We start from the raw sequence: 20,767 nt of genomic DNA on the forward strand, positions 1-20,767 counted from the left end.
TGGGTTGATCTGATCGCAAAATGAGGGTGGGCATACAAGTCATACAAGTAAGTGGATATGGCAATATCTGTTGCATGTTCAGTGTTTGGCAGATATTCAGTCGAGGCCTATGCTATTCGGGAGGTGTTCGTCGGTGAGGTGTTTCAGTTGAACATGGTATGGTATGGGCGAGGTGCAGAGGCCTTATGTGAGCCATGCCCTGCAGTAAGATATATATTTCATTGCTATAGCTATAATGGGTGTGAGAGAGAACCAAGGCAATGGTGCTCTGTGAAGGAGCCCAACGGGACATACTGTATATCTCCTGGGTTAATTTAACTTGTATTCATACATACTTTTTCTAGCTGGGATTTCCGTCGCCTGCGTTTATCTTCCCAGCGCAGCGGCTTTGGGAACATCTACACTCCATCGATGAAATGACCAACGAACCAACCGACCAACCAAATCAGTTCGTCGCCCCCCTTCTAGGAAAATGTACATTGACGGCCTCGGGCAGGTTGAACTCAGGGATGGCGATGTCCTCACCGCTCGCCGGCTCACGGATCGGACGGAGCATGCTGCTGCTCGTGCCGCCCGACCGCCGCTTCTCGCCCACCGTAGACGCCGTGCCTGGACCTCCGACCCCCTGTGCTGCCGCGCCGTTACCGGGCAGTGTGGCCGTGACTTCGCGGTAGAAGATCTCGAGGCGGTCTTTGTCGTTGCAGAACGATTCGAAGTCGTCTTTGATCTGCTCGGGCGTCACGTAGTGTGAGAATCCTAAGGCGATTAGTGCCCGCCGCGAGCCGAATGAGTCTGCGAGAATGCCGCCTGAGGCGGGTGTGGTGGTGCTGTTGGGGCCTGCTGTTGCTGGGGTCGTTGAGGTGGAGGAGGGCGATGGACCGAGGGGATAGGGGTTGTTGGTGGTGTTGATGGTTGTGGAGGAGCTCATGGCTGTGTTGATTGGTTTGATGAGTGGACTGGCGAAGGGGCCCGATCGGGGACTCGCCACGTTCAGTGCGATGATGCCCGACGCGGACATGCTCGTTGGGCCAAAGGTTGTGCTTGAACTGCTCTGGCTTTGGTTGGTGCTTGGCTGTGGTCGTAGTAGTAAACCCTCTTTGCTGGCGTTAGGGGTTCCTTCTTTCTTCAGGTTCTCGAATCTCGATCGCTCTTCCTTTCCACCAGCCAGGCGTGAGTTGTAGAGACGATTGGCTAGCAGTAAAATATCACCGTTATCTGTGATTTGTGCAAGGACAACGCCGGAGCGATGAACAAATTGGGTATACCGATAGTCTAGACGTCCCCAAGAGTACCGAATCTCTACATTTTCTGGAAACTCGGACACAGCCTCGAGGTCGAGAACGAAATTGAAGTGCTTTAGTAATGCCTTCTGATAGATATGAACGTCCGTATTGGGAGGGTTGGCTTGTGGAGTGAAAGATGTTGCGGTGAAATATACAGTGGAGAATGAGATGGAGCTCCGCTGTGGTGGCTCCAACGCAAGCTTTATCCGGTAATATGCGCGGAAAGGTTCATCAAGGGGAACCTTACTGGCCTCCGCTATGGGAACTTCAACAAGTTTCAAGCCATATTTCTCAGCTTGGGTGGTCCAAGACATGACTGCATCGTCGACGAGTCTTGAAGTGACGTTCAACCATTGAAGTTCAAGATGGTAGCAGTTCTCTGGATTGTGGAGGCGATCATAGTGTAAATGGATGACTTCAGGATGACTGGATCGTTTCCGCGAATCAACATCGATTCGAATGATCTTACTCAGTGTAATCGAACGATGCTTCTTTTCGCCAAAGGATTTGGCCAATTCAGATGAGACCTGAGCTTGACCTACCAAGTTTGACCCTGAGCGAGAGCGACCAGTAAGAAACTCCCTGCCACCATACTCATTAAGTGGTGTGGGAGGGATAGAACGATCGGATTTTCGACTCGTGCCAGGAAACCACGACTGTCGAACTTCTGGTCGGGAAGTTCGCCAGTCAGGTTTGATTGAATAGAAATAGTTGCCATCTTTGAACCTATGACGGCTGTTGACGTGTTCGAAAAGACCCTCTTTCATCAAATCATTGCCGAATTCCACTGCCTCATCACGTGTATCAATATCACGAAAGTTGTGAACAAGCCAATTGGTCAGGTCTTCTCCTTGGAAGCAACTATAATGTAGGCGCAGATGCCAACGTCTGTTCTTTATTTCGATCCCCTTATCGCTCTGCAACGCCTGTGCCAGCTTTGGCATTTTGAATGTCTCTCGCTCAAATTGTTCGTTCTCAGGTAGAAGTTGTGTGGTTTGGATTTCACCTGCTTCCTCAGCGGCAAACAACTTATCCAATTCTGTGGCTACCAGCTCGGAAGGGTTCAAAGTCTCCAGTGTGATCCGGAGGGGATTTCGATCTTTTCTCTTCATCGAACTTATCCTATTGTGTGCTGGCCTTCGTTCGTCTGGTGCAACGTACCGTGCCTTTTGCCACATTTGTGTCAGAGCACGAATCCCTCGCAGATGAATTTCCTCCTCGGTTTCTTCGCTTTCTGAGGTTGTCGGCCTCCAAGAATTAGTTGGTGGTTGGACTGGAATCAAGACGAATCGAGCACGCCAAAAACGTAATGCCTTGACGTCAGGATCTGCTTGTTTCTTGAGATCACTCAAGAAGTTGTCGGCTTTTTCCCATGGATATTGTTCCTGGAAGCCATCAAAAAGCATGTCACGTATGTTGTAGGACTCAGAGAGAATTGTCCTAATATTAGGATGGTAACTGATCTGGGTCGGTAGAGGTGGTTGCACAACACGGGGACGACGTACGTATTTTGTGACGCGAATACGGTCAGATTCTTGAAGCGATAGACGTTGTATTGTGTTGCCCATCGACAAGAAAATGAAGGAGCCATCTGGCCGGATGATATCAGGAGTGAAAAATGCTGAGCTGTCACATGTACCTGGGCCGACCGCTTCTACCAAAGCCGAGCCAACCACCAATTGGTATCCATGTGCGAAGCGTAGGGCAAGCATCTCTCTGAGAAGTGTGTCGCGTGATTCCGGCATCTCTTGCATTTCATTTGGGTTTTCAAATGTGACATCGTAGTCCGACGAATCATACTCGGTCTCGAGGTCAAGCTTTGTAGGAAATTCTTCAGTCGTCAATGGCACCGAGGCGGGTGTACAAAGAGACCGCCACTTCACGGTGGCGGCACGGGGCCTGCGTGGATAAAGATGCTGCCAGCGACCGAACATTTCCGCCCTCTCAGGATGTCGTTTTAATGGGTTTGATGCGTTAACATTGCGGATGGACGTCAGGTCACTTCTGGTGATAGAGCTCGCTACAGATGTTGGGAACAAGCTATCAGTGCGTCTCATGCTATCACCATCATCATTACTTCCACTATCGGACAAACTGCTAGATGTTGATTCAGAGTCTCGATCATTCCGTAGTTCTTCTTCTCTTGGGCTGAGTGTTGTCGGAATTTCTCGCGACTGCTGGTTGGGTTTCTGTGTTGTGTTGGTTCTATCTTCATGGTGTCGGCGAAGTGTGCCGTTAATTTGAATTGGCTTTGAAGGTGTGTCGTCAATCCTTGTTGATGTCAAGATAGATGATTTGTCTCCCGGAGAATAGTCTCCAAAGTCATCGTCAGTAAAAGTGTTTTTCATGGAGACCGAGCGAACACTCGCGCCAGATGTTGCTATAGTTGGTCGTGAATGTCCTGGGTTGCTGAAGAGCGGAAGCGCTTGAGCATTCGTAATATTGACTTCAGTGCTCGCAAGAGCGCGAATTGGGGGAGCTAGCCCGCGTAGAGCATAGTTGAGCGTTCGATTGACTTTCGAAGTCTCAGGACTTTTGACCTTCTTTAAAGTCGAGGTCGTCGCATCTGCTGATATTACGGATGGCAATTGTGGTCTGAACGGGCTATTGAATGGCTTTTTGGTGAGAGACGAAGTCAAACTCGACCCTCCTTGTGATCCTCCAACGGGACTCTGATAAGGATTCTGTGAACTTGCAGAAGCCTTCGATTCTGCTGTTGCCCTTGGTTTACTCGGGAGCTGTTTAGCTTGCTTGGATATTCCCCTCAGACCTGGCTGCGGTTGATATAATCGCGTGTCATAACGATCCATGCGACCGAAAATGTCACCCAAAGCCTTCGAATGAGTAGACAAAAGACCTTGAACTGGTCGTAATAACTCTGTACCTGGACGGTTACTCCGCGACATGCTCGGAGAATGGGAGATGCTTCTACCCCCACTCGGATGCCGACTTTTAGACTTTCTGCGATCCAGTCGTTTCAATACTGGGTTCTGAGTTTCGCTCATGTAAGGAATGCTCATATCAGCCATGCCCAACTCCATGATGCCCATCATTTGAATCTCATACATTCTGACGCGAGGTTGAAATCGTCCCTTCTTCGGTTTCTTGAGCCCTCCCACATCACGCAAGTCTTCTCCAGGGAGCTTGCTATCCACACTCTCTGGTTCAGCTGACCAGTAGGAGAGATCGACCCATTGTGGAATTCCATAAGACCATCCATGGAGATTATCACGAGTTTGTAGGGACAGATAACTCGCCATGTAGTGAGTACTATTGGATGTGGCTGAGGAAATGGCTGGGGAAAGCTTCCGAGGTTGACTAGAATCGTAAAAGTTGGGACCTGATCCAGATCTTCGAGGGCTTGTTGAGTGTTCAGCTATCGCAGGATGCAAGTACTTGTCTTCAATTCCAGGGGTTCGATACTTGAATAATGGCACAGAGTGCAGAGGCATCCTGGAAAGGCAAACGACATCTATGCCGACGCCGTTGTTGGTCAAGGACTCAGAGGTGAGGTTGAGAAGATCTCGATTGACTTCAAATACTCCAGTGCCAGCCGTGATGACAACAATTGAGACACCAGTACGTATGAGATCTCTGTCCACGTAGTCGTTTGCAAATTGGGAACAAGCAATGTTAATTGCCTCCAATATGTTACCCTTCAATGCTGTACTTGGTCTTCCTGCGATCTTGACTGGTTGAGGTTTCTTTGACTCTGAGAATGTTCCAGGGTTTGCGGTATGCAGTGAGATATCTCTGAGGAAGACACGAAAGTCTTTCTTGATTTCATTGAGGATGAGTGTCCATTGAGCACTGGCCATATCTGTAACCACAACTCTGTAGAAATCTTGATATTGACGAGCAGTCATATTTGGTGCGCCAGATTCCGCCACCATCTCGAGTCTTCTATCCTTGTTTCTGGCAAGGTCGAAACGGTCATATTCTAGGCGTCCAAAGAGGACAATGCTGACGAGATGATGAACATCTAATTCTGTCCAGCGTTTGAAGAGCTCGGGTAGAAATCCATTGATCACTCGATTGAACATGATTTCGCCATTCCCTTCCGAATCGAAGTCCCACATCTCGCTGGACATTTGAATGAACAGGACATATCGAGCAGCTTCACTGCGAAAGACTGGAATTGTCGAGCCCGAGAAGTATGCGGTTGGAGTTTTGTGCCCTCGGATATGGATGGACTTGACATTAAGTTTGGTACTTCCCAAAAAACTGATTTTCTGACCGGCATAGACGGTCCTGCCGGCGAGTTCTTGGCCAACCAAGCGCCACATGTCCGATCTTGCGAGGTATGTGTCTCTGAACGCCAATTCAATATGAGATGCTGTGCATTCTTCCAGAGACGCCGGCGAAATTGCAACATCTGATCTTGATCGTAAGCCAAATGCAGTCGCAATGGTGTTCTTGATGGAAAGTTGCAGCCCCTGTCTCACATTGAACTCAGCGTGTGCGAACTTTACGACGCAGAGATATCGAGTATCTCGGTCGACAGAGAAATCGTTGTCAAGCCCATGTCCAAGGTTGCGCTTGGAGTCATCAGCCTCACCATTGGGTGATTGAAAATCTCGAACATCGGATGTTCCTTGTAAGGGGTAGATTTCAATCAAGCTGCCTTCTTTGATATCTGTGCCTTCCAACAGAGACTGATGAATTAAGACGTCCTCTGAAGAGAAGTTATCATCATGAACCCAAAGGGTTGCTCGAATACATAGTGGTGACGAGCTCGGGCGGTTGTCATGGCTGGGCTGAGGAGGGAATCCGGGCCGAGCTCTGACTGTAGATCCGCTGCTTGTCCGACGGTGTTTGACATCGGAACCAAGGGTAGACATGATTTATTCCCGTGATGCTATCTTTCAGTGCCAGAGCCTACTCTGACATGGCGGAGCGAGATGTGATACTGCCGCGGTGCGTCGCGTGTAACAGCCATGTGTTCGTAGTCGAACGGACAGATGAATCAGCAAGACTCACATTCCAGACCGCAATTGCATGGATCGCGTTGCGTGGCCCAGCAAGTTTCTTCGTTGATGATTGCTCTTAGACGATTGGGACTATCTGAGTCGAGTTGTCGAAGTCGAATGCCCTTTGGTGCAACGTGATCGGACCAGACTGCCAAGGCGATCACGGGAATCACGTGAGGAGGCCTCGATGATTTCGATGTATGGAGTGATGCCATAGGTTAGGTAGGAGTGAACATAGAAAACAGCAAATACGGGACTAAAATTTCATCATGAGGTCAATAAATTGTTGCTTACACTCGCCACGACTCACATCTATCTTCTGATCGCTTACTCATACAAGTAGTCTGCTCAAAGGGTATCTTCGCCAACAAGAAGGGCGCGGGAAAAGTCCGCACCCACAAACTTCATCAAATCATCAAACATCATATATACAATTGTGTGCCTCTACCAGACACTCCTCGTTTCGACGTTCAAGAGCCATTTCTTGACGCCTTCACGCAAGACGTTATCTTGTTTCGCTGCTTGTTTCATTGCTTTGGGATTGAGATTGACCCTACGGTCCACATCTCGATACTGTTTGGTCAGATCATCGTTGACGCTCTTGACCACTTCTTCCAATGCACCGACCACAGCTTGTCGACAGTCGGATTGTGAGAGAGTGGAAGGACGACCCCAGTCGCGCATCTTTCCAGGTCCTGATATTTCCAAAGGCTCGGATTTTACAGAGCCAGTTGTTCCAGTAGACACAGTCCTTGAATGGGTTCTCGAGGGTGCAATGGACTTTTGCGAGGGTAGTTCTGTCTCAACCAGGACTCGCTCAATCGCATCCGTCAACGTCGTATCGAAGTCCATCACACTTTCAACAATCAAATCCTCAACCTTGTCGTTAGCTAACCCTCGAGGAGCTCTTTGCTGAGCTTCCTCAGGCTTTGTGGGCCGAGATTTATCTGCCGGGGTGTCACTATCAATTCTACGCCTCAGTGTGAAGCGTTGTATGGTGAATGTGCGTAAATCAGCGACTAGAGTGGTACAGATATTGACCCATCGGCCACCAGTAGTTGTTTCCTCTTCTGTAAGAGGACTGTAGAGATCGCCGCTTGGTGTCATCTCTCGGGTCATACTCTGCTTGATATCGTCTTGGAGTTCAGCATATGGTTTGACACCTTGAAGACTAAAATCTTCATGATATCGCCTCAAATAGCCGCCTACTCTGATATTTTTCGTCCCGACGCTGTCAGAGACCACCGATCTCGAACTATAAGACGAGGCAATGTCCTCACTCAGAACCGATGGAGACTGATGGCGCAGCGACGTTGGAAGAGAGAGCACCTTAGAATCTGCCCAGCCCACGAATCCGGGCAGATTGATGTCAACATCGACTACACCGTCCTTATCGTCCACGGTGAGATGAGGTGCAGGGACATCATTCGGAGTGGCAGAAAGGCGTCTGGTAGCAGTAGAAGACAGATCGTCCTTGTTCTTACCGTGTTTGGGTCGAAGATCTCTAGCTTCATCCACCATTGCCTGGAGGGGGCTTTGGTGACGGGGGTGAATTGGCACTGATCGTGGGGCCAAGTGTCGGCGGTCACGAAGGCTGTCCGTGGGAACTCGCGGAAAAGTGGCTTGCTCGTCTTGTGGCGGTAAGTCGGGTTTTCGAGACCAGAACCCGCTCACATTGCTAATCAGTGAGCCCCATTTCATTGATGGCTGATTGATAGATGTGTAGCTGCTGCTATCTCTTCGCAGAATACGAGCAAGATCAGCACTCGCACCACTCTCTTCTTCGTCCACAATGGCATCCTCAGGAAAATAACTATCGACCTTGGATGCAAAGTGAGGCATGGGAGTGGTGGCATTAGGGGTAGCTGTCGAGCTGGTGGCGGATGTTTTATGGACTTGATTCACACCATCGCCTGCCGCCAGGATAGCTGGAGGTTTGTCAAGGCCCTCTTGCAAATCTTCACGGGCAAAGGCTGAACGAGAACTGTTTCGAATTGCCTTCCCAATACCCCCAAGACTGTCGTTGGAAGACGTACTGGTCGACAAACCTGTCACGTCGCGTCGCGGGAATGTCAACGTACCATCTCTCGATTTACCATGAGTATGACGACGAATTGATCCTTCATAAGTGTGTCTGGGTGCTGGGGAGGTGGAAACAATATCTGGTGTGAGCAGCGGTGATACAAAGTCTGTGCCAGACCTGGCCACTAAATTGAGGGCGTGCGAACGAGGAAGAAATGAGGCAAGTAGGAATATGAAGCGCCGTGCGGTGGAGCGGTTGTCACAAACTATCACGGTCCGCGAGGCGAGATTGCTGGGTCGAGACTTGCCTCTATTCATTGCCTTGAATTGTTTACGATACCAGTCCGGACCGAGACGTTCCAGCCACTCGGTATGATTTCCGAGAAAAGCTGTCAAAAGATTGAAGAGAAAAAAGTTCTGCTGCTTGTTTCCAGAGATGCGTACCAGGTAACGAGCTTCGTCAAGCCAGTGGCCGCCATTGTCAAGACCAAAGCCGGTTAAAACGCGTGGGACACGAAAAGCGTACGAAACTCGCCACAGAGTCTGCTTCACCAGGCGATTTAATGGACCAGTTTGGTTCAGTAGATTGGGAGTGCGAAGATAGACATTACGTTGATTAGTTCGTTGTTCGGCGGGTCCTTTAGGGGCTTTTGCAACGGATGAGATGATTGCCAGGTTCACTTGTTGTAGAGAGTGGGCGATGTAGGAGCGGGACAACTTTTCTACCACACCCAGGCTTCGCAGAATAACGTCCCAGTTTTTGACAATAACATCGACACCCTTATCGGTCATGGTCCCGCTTGACTCGGAAGACATGAGGTGCTCGGGTATGGCATTGAGAAAGGTCCAGGAAGACATGGATTCGGAACCATACGAGTTTGGGGTTCCTGAAGGAGTGAAAGATGCGCGTGAAGAAGGTCTGGCATTGGCAGTGCCTGGTCGGACATCGCCATTGGGAAGATAGCATAGAAGACCGATAGCAAACACGGGTGTTTTCTTTTCCACGATTTTGGGTTTCTTCAAATAGGCCGGGGGGATTTCATGCTGATCCTGCGGTTGGAGTGCAGGCCTGGCACCGTCTGAATGGTCAGCAGAGGAGGTTCGGTGCTGGCGAATATCCTCTTGAGCATCTGGAAGAATAATGGTAAAGACTCGAGTGATCAAGATGGCGTCGCGAGTTTCTGTTTCCGACTCCTTTACAGTGATATGTTGGCGATGAGTCTGTACCGTGTGAATTGCGGTTTTGGCTCGCAAGAGGGGGGCGCGAGTCGGCACCCCAGCTGGCGCATGAGTAGGAGTGCGTGGACCCAAGTCATTGTTTGCATTCCGTTCACCAGGTAGAAGGTGCATTTTTGTACTGGATTCGGTCTTTGTGGCGCTACTAACGCCGAACATACAGTCTAAGACATTCCCCAGGTGATCGGTGTTGTCCGACTCCTTACTCGAACGAATCCAAGAGGCTGAAGCACCAGAGATGGTTGAACTTCTGTGCCTGATATGACCATTGGCCGGGATTCCGGGATCTGCGCGAGGACCCAAGGAGGACATCAAGGGCGAGGCATTGGTTCGACTGCTCGAGACCGAGTCGGGTGGGGTAGTGGAGGACTCGGAGTACTGAGTATCAAAAAGAAGCAAAGGTCGGTCGTTTGTTCCGAAAGCATCTTGGGCGATGATCAATCTTAGATCCTTTGTATCATTCAACTCCAAGCCAGCTTTGTCGTCGAAGGGCGATACGCGCAGAGTTGGAGAACCAAAGGGAGTGGTAGGCGGTGAGACGGAGGAAGCTGGGCGACCATCGCGGGATTGGAAGTCGGGCCAAAGAAGGGCGCGAGTATGGGATTCATCGGTGGCGCTTTCGAGCTGGCCACCTCGGGAGTAGCCCTGGATCAGCCTTCCCAACATGTCCACGAAAAGCAGCGGATCAGTGGAAGGTGAACGGAAAGGGCGCTCAGGGCGCAGGAGCACAGTGAAGTTGGGGTAGGGGGTAGAGGTTAGCACAGTGGCAGAGTCGGCTTTGCCGGTAAGTGGCAGATGGACAATACATGATCTTGAGACGGGTATGGAAGCAGCATAAGGAAGAGGAGTGCACGGAGGAAAAGAGATCAGGAGTGTAATGCGTATGCTGGAGGGCAGATGTCAGTACATTTGAGTTTTGGCATGTCGCGGGCCTCATCCGCATTCCGAGTTCAAGCGACATGGACGGTGGGCAGTCTCGCAGTCTCTCTGCGGCAGACACAGAAACTCGTCCTTGGTGCCTCAAGTTGCGGTCAGTGAGTCGCTCTAGCCACTTTGGGGTAACAAAAGGGTCGCACCTTCCAAAAGCAAATCATCACAGCTCCACGCTAACCCGATTTTGATTCCGCGCTTGGATCCAACTACGCGTCTTCTCTTCCGCCATTCTTTCAGCCTTGTCTCGATCAACATCATTACGAATATAGCCTTGATCAACGTCTGCCCAGGCACAAGATATTCTAACGACTTGGCTTTAGCAGAAAAAGCTGCTTGTGGACACTATGAAAGGCAAAGCTCACTCCTGTATTTTGCACAATGAGGAGAGTCCCTCCTTCGTCAGCTTGCCGCTCCTACACAGCACATCAGAAGCAAGTGCGGCCTTGATGAACTCTGGACCGGCAACCGACAGGCTCAGAGGCAAGCAGGGCCCGACGCCAGCTTGGAGATACAACCATGATGGACTATGATCAAGTCCTAAATCACTCGATTGACTACCCCGTAGGTACCTCAACAGGTATGTATTAATGATCTACGCAACCCAGCCAGGAACACTCATACTTGAAGTTGCACTGCGCACTTGTGAGGCGGGTGCTCGCCATGATCATGATCATGTATGAATCCGTCACATTTTCTCTACTTACCCCTGGATCAACACGCTCGAGAGCGATCACATGATGCCTGGGTCAAGTCAGTCCAGTCCTCATCAACTACTCGACTCTTTCCTCTATAAGTACTCCCGAATCACTTCAACCGTAGCTGGACTACTTTTTCACATGGCACCAACTCAGGCACTGACATGTGCTATTTATCAATACCATATCTGGTCTATATAAACCGTTCTCATAGCAACTTTCTCCTCCACAACTACCAACCACTCCCAATACCCTTTGGTCTTTCTCATTCTTTCCAAGGACATTCCTCTTCTCTTATTATCTCCCTCAACGCTCCTCTCTCTTCCTGCCTTCACCGCTCTATCTTCTTTTGATTGTCCTGCTGCTCACTCACTGCCTTGAGAATATGCTCAAATCTCAAGAGGTGGAATTCTTTTTGCCCGTTTCTGCTTCTTTCTTATCATCATCAATTCTCAACCTTCGACCTCACCAACGATATTCATCAGGTCTGATTTTCCATCACATCCACAAGCAGCGACGCTATGGCTTTATCGGACTCGCTCTCAAAGCAGCTAGCGTACGATGTCATTGATCTCACTGGTGACTCGGATGAAGATGATTCTTCTATCATAGTCGATGGTTCACCACCAGCACAGCTCGCGATCAAAATCGAGCTTGAAGAAGCAAAACCAAGCAGTAGCGCTATTTCCAACACCACGGTAACCAGTGCTGCACCTTCCAGCAATTTGAATGTTCCAGATACGACCCAGACCATTGCCCAAAAACTTGAACATGTTTCAAATGAGGCCGTAGGTGTGTCCACCACATCAAGCTCGAATGATTCAACGGCTCCGATCAAAATTACAGCCCCGGAATCGCCACAGCCTGTCACAAACTCATCTACCGCAGACTCTACTGTCGAGTCTGTCGGTTCGATCAAAGCTACTTCTGATCCCATTGATATCGAGAACTTTGACTCAGTGCTACAGCAGAATCATGTCTCTCTCGATGTCAACGCCGACAAGGCCTCTGCTAACGAGGACTCCCATGATCAAGAAAATTTGTTGCATCCAGAAATACCGCCTCTTCCTGAACTGCCCGAGATGGACCTGCCAGGTGATGATGATCCGAATGATCTAGACGACATGGATCCAGACCATGCGATTCTCCTCTATGTGCAAAACAACCTCCATCAGGACAACGACAGCCGTCAAGATGTGCAAAGTCACCAGTTCCCTGGACCTGAAGATGCTGAGCTAATCGACTGGAATATGGAAATCGACTCTGACCCGACGGATGGTCATGTCAGAGCGGCTGCCAAGTTTGCTCAACTGAAGAAAGCTTATCACGATAAGAAAGCTAACAACACGGCCACAGGAGAAGATGACATACACTTCATTTCTGCAGAAGCAGCTGAGACAAAACGCCTAGGAGACCTGGAGCGTAGTCAACGCCTGACCGAACCCGATCCAAGCCAGCAAAGGCTTCCTGCCGGTTATCATTATGGAAATGAACATGAGGATCAATCAATATTTATTCCTGAGACACCAGAGAGACCTGTGCTCAAGTCGCCGAAAAATAAGCAACCAAGAAAACCCCTCAAGTCACAGAACAAGATCACTGCTAAGGAGACTCGTGAAGCCATGGCGCTCGGAAACAGTCCCTCAGCAGCACGCAAGAGAGCTAACCCCTACGGTCGCAACCAGTCTACTCCGCGGAAGAAGAGAGATAACAAAAATGCTTCTGGCAAGGCCAAGGCGAACGGCGGCCGCACGAGACCGACCACATTGACCAACCTAGGCAGCCTGGGGCCATCAAATGTGGTTCAAGATGCGCAGGCTAATGCAGATAAACCTGCCATACCAATGTTTACTTCTAAGAATAAGCAGAAGGCCCTTCAAGAGCTGATTGCAAGTATTCCATCCACTGAGAGCGGCTCACCCAATTCCGACAAGAACGCGGTGATAGAAGCAACGAAGAAGTTTCGCGGTCGCGGTGTGGTAAGATCTGATGGTCAGGGTGGCTGGAAGCTCAAGGGGATGAGATCATCGCTATATCATCATCAGCTGCTTGGTGCTGGTTTCCTACGGGACCGCGAAAACGGCAACCAGAGACCTTTTGGTGGAATGGTCTGCGATGAGATGGGCTTCGGAAAGACTATCCAAATGATGTAAGGCTAACCTTCTAATCCGCGTCGTCGATTCCAAGCACTGACTCTTGAAGTGCCAACATTGTCGACGGAAAAGCTGACGCAGGAGCGGCCGAAAAAACGACCCTTGTCGTTGCACCAGCTTCTCTCCTGAATCAGTGGATGATGGAACTTGAGAAGCATGTTGCACCAGGGTATCTTGCTCGCATCATTCGGTACCACTCTGGTGCCCGTCTTCTCAGCAATGATCCTGTCGCAGATTTGAGGGAGTACGACATTATCCTCACGACATATAGTGAAATCCAGAAAAGCTACCCAGCATGTGAACCCCCTAAACATCTAGTCACGGAAGAGGGGAAGAATGCATGGTGGGAGATGTTCTACCGAGAGAACGTTGGTCCGTTGCATCGCATCAAGTATCTTCGCATTGTCCTCGACGAAGCGCGTATGTTTCTCTCGACTCTGGGAATTTGCCAAAGTCACAACTGACACCCTCATAGATCAGATTAAAAACCCTACTTCGAAGACGTCCATAGCTGTTCGTGCACTCACTGGAACATTCAGATGGGCTATCACTGGAACTCCAATTTTGAACTACATTGAGGAGTTATTCCCTTACTTCTCATTCTTGAAGGTCCCGCACACCGGCGACTACCCAACATTTCTACACAACTACTGCCACAACCGCAAAGGCAGAGATCCCGTTAACATGGGTCGAATTCACAACATTTTACGAGCCATAATGTTGAGGCGAACCCACGCCGACACGATGTTCAACCTGCCTATTCTCTCATTGCCTGGCATCTCACACACAACATACAAGATAGAATTCAACGATGTGGAAAGGACGATCTACAATACCGTAAAGAGGAGATTCGTTCAGGACATCAATAAGATTCACCGAGCCGGCCAACTCGCTGGTAGCTATAGCAACGTTCTTGCTATGATCCACTACTTGAGAATGCTATGTGCACATGTACTCCTGTGTCAGGGCATTCTTAAGCGACTTTTCAATGCTGCAGATATTGAATTGTTATGGCGCCTGACCGAAAAAGAGAGTCAGTTCAACCCTGGAGATGACCAGGTTGGCATGATTTCTGTCCTCCAAAAGATGCTGCGATCCAAGTCTATCTTGGTCGAAACATGTCAATCTACAAAAGCACCTGGGGCCAGCGTCGAGCATTCGGACGACGATAGTTCAGAAATTGTAGGAACTGGAAGTGACTTCGGCATCTACTTCAAGTTTCGGAAGTTCCTGAATGACCTGTCACAAGGACATCAATGGGCTGAACTCCATCTGAGATCATCGTGCGCCAAATGCAAGCTCCCACCAGAAGACCCCATGTGCACTTCGTGCTTTCATGTCTATTGCCGAGAGTGTCTCATGACCATGGACTTGGACCGTCAACAGAACAAGGAGGAAAAAATCACTTGCATTGAGTGTGGAGCTCATTTCGAGGAGACCTCGCCCTGCGACGGACTCCAAGCTCTTGGCTATAACAGCGAGACTGTTGCCGAGCAGATCGCAAAGATCAAAGAAAAATCCATGGCACCGGTCAAGAGCGGTGGTGGTCAGAAAAAGAATGCTCCTACTGGCAAAGATGAAGAGGAAAAGAAAGAGATAGATTGGATCGAGATGGGCAGGATCCCCTTATCCTCGGCGAAGTTAGCCGCCACAAAAGCGGCCATCCTCAACTGGCGGCGAAGCTGTCCTCACGGAAAAATTCTCATCTACACACAATTTTTGGATATGGTTCGATTGTTGGCCAAAATGTGCAATGCCGAGGGATGGAATCACGTCCAATTCACCGGCAAGATGTCTATGCCAGCGCGCGATAAAACATTGCGCAGGTTCGCGGAAGACGAGGAAATTCCCATCATGATCTGCAGTCTCAAAGCTGGAGGTGTCGGCCTGAATCTTACGAGGGCCTCCAAAGTCATCATCTTGGACCTCTGGTTCAATTCCTCGATTGAGTCACAGGCATTTTGTCGAGCATACCGCATTGGCCAGGAACGGAAAGTCGAAGTTGTCCGCTTTATGATCAAGGACACCATTGACGAAGACTTGATCTCAATGCAGGATCGAAAGGATGTCGAGGTGCAAGGTGCCATTGGTTCGGAATCACACGGCAGTCGCGCGACAATCACACAGTTGTTAGGCTTATTCGGAGAGGTTGTGGATGATGAGGACGGTGAGAATGAGTTTATTCTGGTGGAGGATGAAAATCAGTACGAAGACGACGCCAGGGTCGACATCGGCGATCGATTGCCGCCGCGACCGTTTTAGCCACGGTGCGCTCCACGGCACAATTCAAATGGCAAAGTGAAGGATTATCGGACAGGCCGAAGAGATAACGTTGTAAAGAGCTTTGCGTCTGGGGAGGACATCGGGAGCATGAAATGATTGAGGCATGCGGCAAGGGCTTTTGGCTGAGACGCGCCCGTCCACCAGCAACAGAGCACCCAGAACAAGCGCGGTATTTGCGACAATCTGTGCAAGTTGCACTCTTTAGCACAGGTACAGCAATCAAAGCGAGCTTGAGCTAACTCCGCGCCTTTTCTCTCTTTCTGTGATTGCCCCCTGCATAGTAAACGATCCAAGTCGTTCCCTAGCCCTGGCGTAACTCTCCCCTTCTCCTTCATCTTCCACCCTTGAAGCTTGGAGCGCCAGAATTCGCAATCGGAGAGCTTCAGTGCCATGTCAACCTCGAATCACATGCACCTTGTACAGCACACCAAATTAGTACAGGAAACAATATAATAAAAACAGGACTCGCTGCTCAATAAATCATTTTGTTCAATCGCCAACTTTTGATCATTCTCATATCTCAAGGGTATGTATGTAGGTAGGTAGGTAGGTAGGTAGGTAGGTAGGTAGGGAATTGGGGTATCATATAAGAAGAGGCGCAAGAAAATGAAGAAAACAGGATCGCTCGCCATGTATATATACGCAAATTCAAGTCGTGTGGATGTTTGTGTCCTTTGGTTAGAGCCCCTGCATCACGAAGAAGGCGGGAAGCGGAACGCCAATAGGAAAGTCTGAGGTTGCGTGGGGAAACGGCATTCCTGCTCAACTTTTCTGCAGAGAAACTGCCTTGAAAAAAAACCCCAGCTGCATTGGAACATTCTGAAGAGCACACCCGTAAACGCCACGCCAATCAATTCAAATTCGTCGGTCGGTCTTTTGTTTCTCTTTTTCTCTCTCGCTCCAGTTCACAAGTGCCGAGAGTCATCGTTTTGCTGTCCTGCTCTTCTCTTCCAGATCAAGGGAGCCTGAAAACATTTCGGTACTGTAGCCACTAGCGCAGGGTGGTTTATACCTACTCCCTGACACAACCAGCAGTGTTTTGGTGTTAATCTTGTTTGCTCAGTGATTTGACTTTGTAGACCGAGATATTGTTCGGGAGAGACCGAGGTGTTGTGTAAACGGTCACCCACCAAAAACCTCCTAATAACGAGGTCTCGCACCATTCTATCCTGTCAGCACTCCAAGATATCCCTTTCTGTAAGGGAGAGGACAAAATTATTTGGCAGCAGATTGCTCATGCCTCCAATCATTCTCGCAGCTAGACACCTAGCTCTTTGATGGCCGCCCTGCGTTTCTCAAGCACATCGCTTCTCTTAACGCTTGTTCGTAGTGCTTCGCTTGCTTGAATAAGTTGATCGATACTGATAGCATGGTTGGTCATGTTGTGGTTAATATAAGTGTATACTTGGGCTGCCGAATCGAGGGCCAATATGGCGTTCTCATTCAACTTCAACAATGCCAGGGCAAGTTGGAACAAAAATGGCGAGCTGGTACCATCGTGTTCATCATCTTCGCGCTCAGTATCTGGCATATTGGGTGTCACTGGTGTGGCGGGCGTGCTCCCAATGTTGAGACCGGCGATATCTACAGCAATATTTCGTGTTGTGTTGGAGGTGAAGGGCGTGGCATCAGAGCTGTTTAGACAAAGTCTGCAAAGGCAATAACGGTTAGATAATGCCACACGAGGTCATCTGAAAGAGGTACTCACATCACGTCCCAAACACGATATAAGGCCTCGCCGCCAGTTAGAACACCGGCATACAATGATAAGAACCAGTGGAAAGTGCAAGCCTCCAGCTCAACGCCAAGCTCCTCGAGTTTTGCACTCAGTCTTGGGAGTACTTCAGTAACATATTGCCGAAGAACGACTTGATCGGCTCTTGCAACAAGCAAGGTGGAGCTGAAGTATTGACTCGGAAGTATGACATCAATCATCGCTACCAGAAGCCAAAAACAATCTTCGGCTGTGGCGCAAATAAGCAGTAGCGAAGCTGTGATTAGATTCATTCCTGCCGTAGAAGTTAGTGTCAGTAAATATCAGATCGCGGCGAAGTAGAGAGCATCGTACCTTGGCAGTAACCAATGCGAGGATTGTGTAGCGAATACGCTCGTAATATCTCCTCAAGCCTCTGAACACCCGGACCTTGACGGAAGAAAACGTTATCTGTCAAGGTGCGACGAACGTCTGCTTTGATCTGATTTGCAATATCCACATCAATGTCAGCACCGTCCTCCGAGCGAGCCACCAAATCTTCATAGTATCCCGGATTGCGTAGCCCTGTAGCACCTGAACACTCAGCCCAGATTTTAGGTCGAAGAGATACAGGAATTCCTGCCAAGACCAGCGACTTGAAATGCAGGTACTTGTTCTTAGTCTTCGTAGATCGCCCCAGAGTTGCTATGCCAGTAAGCTCTCCGTTGAGTAATTCGGCTTCGGGCGTGTTGTTGGTGGCTCGATCAGTGTTTGCCCTTTCAGCCCGGACACGACGGAGGAAGTCGTTCCACCGAACTCCGCGCTCGGACTGTAGAGCGTCATGAAGATCTGTTAGTTGTTCCAGCAATAGTCTTGCTGAACCAGAGTCATTTTGATTATCAATGTCTGAATCAGGTGTGAAGTCTCCTGTAGTAACATTCACAGCAGATGACAGTGGCTCTGTAACTCCACTGAGTGACAGGAGTGCTTTGGAGGCCGATATGGAAACGGAAGTGTCTCGCGGGCGTGGGGGAGTAATTGTACCTTCGGCGTCAAAAGTGCTGACGGTCACCACAGCTCCGGCAGATGGAGTATGTGAAAGTAGTTCTTTTGGGCGGCCAGGATTTGCTGATGACGAGACTTTGAGATAATCCTGCCAGGATTTCTTTGGAGCATCATCATCGATCGACGCGGGAGTTAGTGGTCTCTCCGTCAATAATCCATCTGCCTGCGGACTTTCGCCTGTGCGGAAACTTGCAATAGTCTCGGCACCACTTTTCTTGTTTCTTCTGTGCTCTCGCACTTGCAGATCCTGCCTCTTTCGTCGTTTCTGATCGTAAATGAATCCAAACCGATCGGTCAAAAGCCCGGAGGGGTCGTTGTTGTGAGTTGTCATGGTAGGTGGTAGTTGTGAGCTCTCAATCATGGAATCCAGTTCGACTGTGGGAGGAAGGCTACTAGCATTCGACTCTTTCCTGACATGATTTGGGCTGGCAGAGAGCCTGCTCGCCGTGGAGGTTCTTTTGTTGACCGGTCTTCCTTTTTGACTCGTAGCAGCAGGGAGTGACTGGGCAGACTTTGTTGCAGCTTGTGAGGGAGTAGTACGGATCTTGGATAATGCCGCCGATGCTCCCTCCATCTCATTTGTGGGTGGTGGAGCCACGGCATCTTGTCCCAAAGATGATGCTCGAGATCTGGTATTTTGATTTCTTCCACTGAAGATTTGAGTCCAGGAAGCGAAGGAACGGCCGGACTGATTCGAACGGACACTAACCTCGTCGCCGAGCTTTACCTTTTTCCCAGGCTTACCACCAATAAAATAGCTCGACGACGACTGTGCCGGCGCCTGGAAAATATTTTGCAATGTGGAACTTTTGGAAGTTGATGCTGCCCCACGTGGTCGGATGGTGGCATCCATGTCCTGGCTGCTTTCACTAAGAACGCTATTTGCCCGACTCGGGGTTGCACTGTTTCTCAACTGATTGATATCTTGTGATCCAGTTCTGCTCCGAGTACTTTGCGTTTCAGATTGGGGTGCCGACTTGGAGCTTGGCAGAGCAGAACCTGTGTCAAAAGCCGGGAAACCTTCAACAGGACTATCAGTCACTAGGCCATCCTCCATTGCTTCAGTCATCATGCCGTCTAGAGAAGTGGCCGAGACCACCCTGTCCGTGCCATGAGTCGATTTGGAGGAGCCCAATACCTCCGAGCCCTGCTCAAGGCGTAAGAGTCGTTTTTCCACTTCTGCCGTAGACACGTTGACTTCTCGGAGAAGTTTCTTCAATTCTCGTTCTCGATTGTCTGCCCGGATCCTCAAATTTGATATCTCTGCATCCCGTTGGGCCAGATCAGCAGCATATTGGCGGACTAGTTTGACGGCACCCGTTCGGGCGATGAGTCTTTCAATATGTTCATTACTTCCCAGGTGTAGGGAGCCTGGAATGTCCAAGGAAGAACGGGGCGAATCATCAAACAACGCATTCTGTTTATTGAAAGAGGGTGATGCATTGGTCAAGCCAGCCAGAGTCACTTTTCTATCTCTCGCCTTTTGCGAGATTGTTCGTGTCGGTTTCACCGCCACCTCTTTTGTACTGTTCGATGTCTTGGTATCAGGCTCGGGCGAAAAGGATGGGAATGAAGTCAAAGCGGGATCCTCGACATCTGTGGATTTGGTGGATGCTTTGGAGCCATGTCGTTTAGGAACTCCACGTAGGGTTTTCGGTTTTTTGTTCTCGGTGGATGCGTGAGAGGTCTGAGAGGAGGAACGCCTCGATTGATTGCTTCCGTGATCGGACATTGTCAATGCTACCTATTGATAGAAGCGTCTTCTTGTGCTGCCAAAACCACCCGCATCTTTGCACCACGAGCGGCAGGTATGGCTAGTGGAGGTGAGTGTGGTTGATAGATATTTCTGAGTCAAACGTCATGCGTTACAGGGACCCGTCTTTGTGCCTTGCGTCAAACTCCACTGGGGATTGGTATGTGATGAGGAATGTTCGACAAAGATGTAGGGTAGGATATCTGTTGAAGCCGCTGAACAGTGTACGAGTAGGTGATCTGACTGTGTTGTGTTTTCAGACGCACGCGAATGGTGTTGGGGATCTCTTTTAGAAGGGCCAGTAATCGATTCGGTGCTCGTGTGCCAGTGATATGACGACAATCCGAGATGGTCCACGTTGCAGAACGAACAGGGGTCACGGGAGGCACAGGGGGACTTGTGTCAGTGGCTCGGTGGTTCGGGGGCCCAGTAGTGGACGAATCCACGCAGACTGATGCAACGGACCACGGTTTGTTTGGTGGGCCTGTCTGGTCTAATGAGAAGGAATTCAAAGTGGACACTTGCTATGACTGATGAGCCTGAGAGTGGGATGGGAATTCGCCTGGTTGACTCTCACACTGCGCCCTCGCCCACTGGCATTCATGATTTGGTGGTGGCCCAAGGGAAAGTCCTCGGTACCGGATTAACCTTCCAACCCGTAGTTCCAAAGACTTGAATGAC

At 49.7% G+C, this 20,767-nt stretch overlaps 4 protein-coding genes across 4 annotated transcripts; 1 reads left to right on the forward strand and 3 right to left on the reverse strand.

The window, feature by feature from the left end:
• Positions 1-445: 445 nt before the first annotated feature.
• On the reverse strand, positions 446-6,124 carry LTR84_009828 (uncharacterized protein; the record flags this gene model as incomplete). Its single annotated transcript, XM_064853367.1, has 1 exon — positions 446-6,124. The coding sequence occupies one exon, from the start codon at positions 6,122-6,124 to the stop codon at positions 446-448; it is 5,679 nt and encodes a 1,892-aa protein (XP_064709766.1).
• Positions 6,125-6,697: 573 nt separating this feature from the next.
• LTR84_009829 (uncharacterized protein) lies at positions 6,698-10,177 on the reverse strand (the record flags this gene model as incomplete). Its single annotated transcript, XM_064853368.1, has 1 exon — positions 6,698-10,177. The coding sequence occupies one exon, from the start codon at positions 10,175-10,177 to the stop codon at positions 6,698-6,700; it is 3,480 nt and encodes a 1,159-aa protein (XP_064709767.1).
• A 1,483-nt stretch (positions 10,178-11,660) lies between these two features.
• LTR84_009830 (uncharacterized protein) lies at positions 11,661-15,554 on the forward strand (the record flags this gene model as incomplete). Its single annotated transcript, XM_064853369.1, has 3 exons — positions 11,661-13,288; positions 13,342-13,712; positions 13,768-15,554. 3 exons carry the CDS (start codon positions 11,661-11,663, stop codon positions 15,552-15,554), a joined length of 3,786 nt encoding a protein of 1,261 aa, XP_064709768.1.
• Positions 15,555-16,833: 1,279 nt separating this feature from the next.
• On the reverse strand, positions 16,834-20,065 carry LTR84_009831 (uncharacterized protein; the record flags this gene model as incomplete). The annotated part of the gene is made up of 3 exons (XM_064853370.1): positions 16,834-17,209; positions 17,284-17,584; positions 17,644-20,065. 3 exons carry the CDS (start codon positions 20,063-20,065, stop codon positions 16,834-16,836), a joined length of 3,099 nt encoding a protein of 1,032 aa, XP_064709769.1.
• Positions 20,066-20,767: the final 702 nt, after the last annotated feature.

This window comes from Exophiala bonariae, assembly GCF_035927105.1.
Source record: "Exophiala bonariae strain CCFEE 5792 chromosome Unknown scaffold_4, whole genome shotgun sequence".
NCBI classification, from domain to species: Eukaryota; Fungi; Ascomycota; class Eurotiomycetes; order Chaetothyriales; family Herpotrichiellaceae; genus Exophiala; species Exophiala bonariae.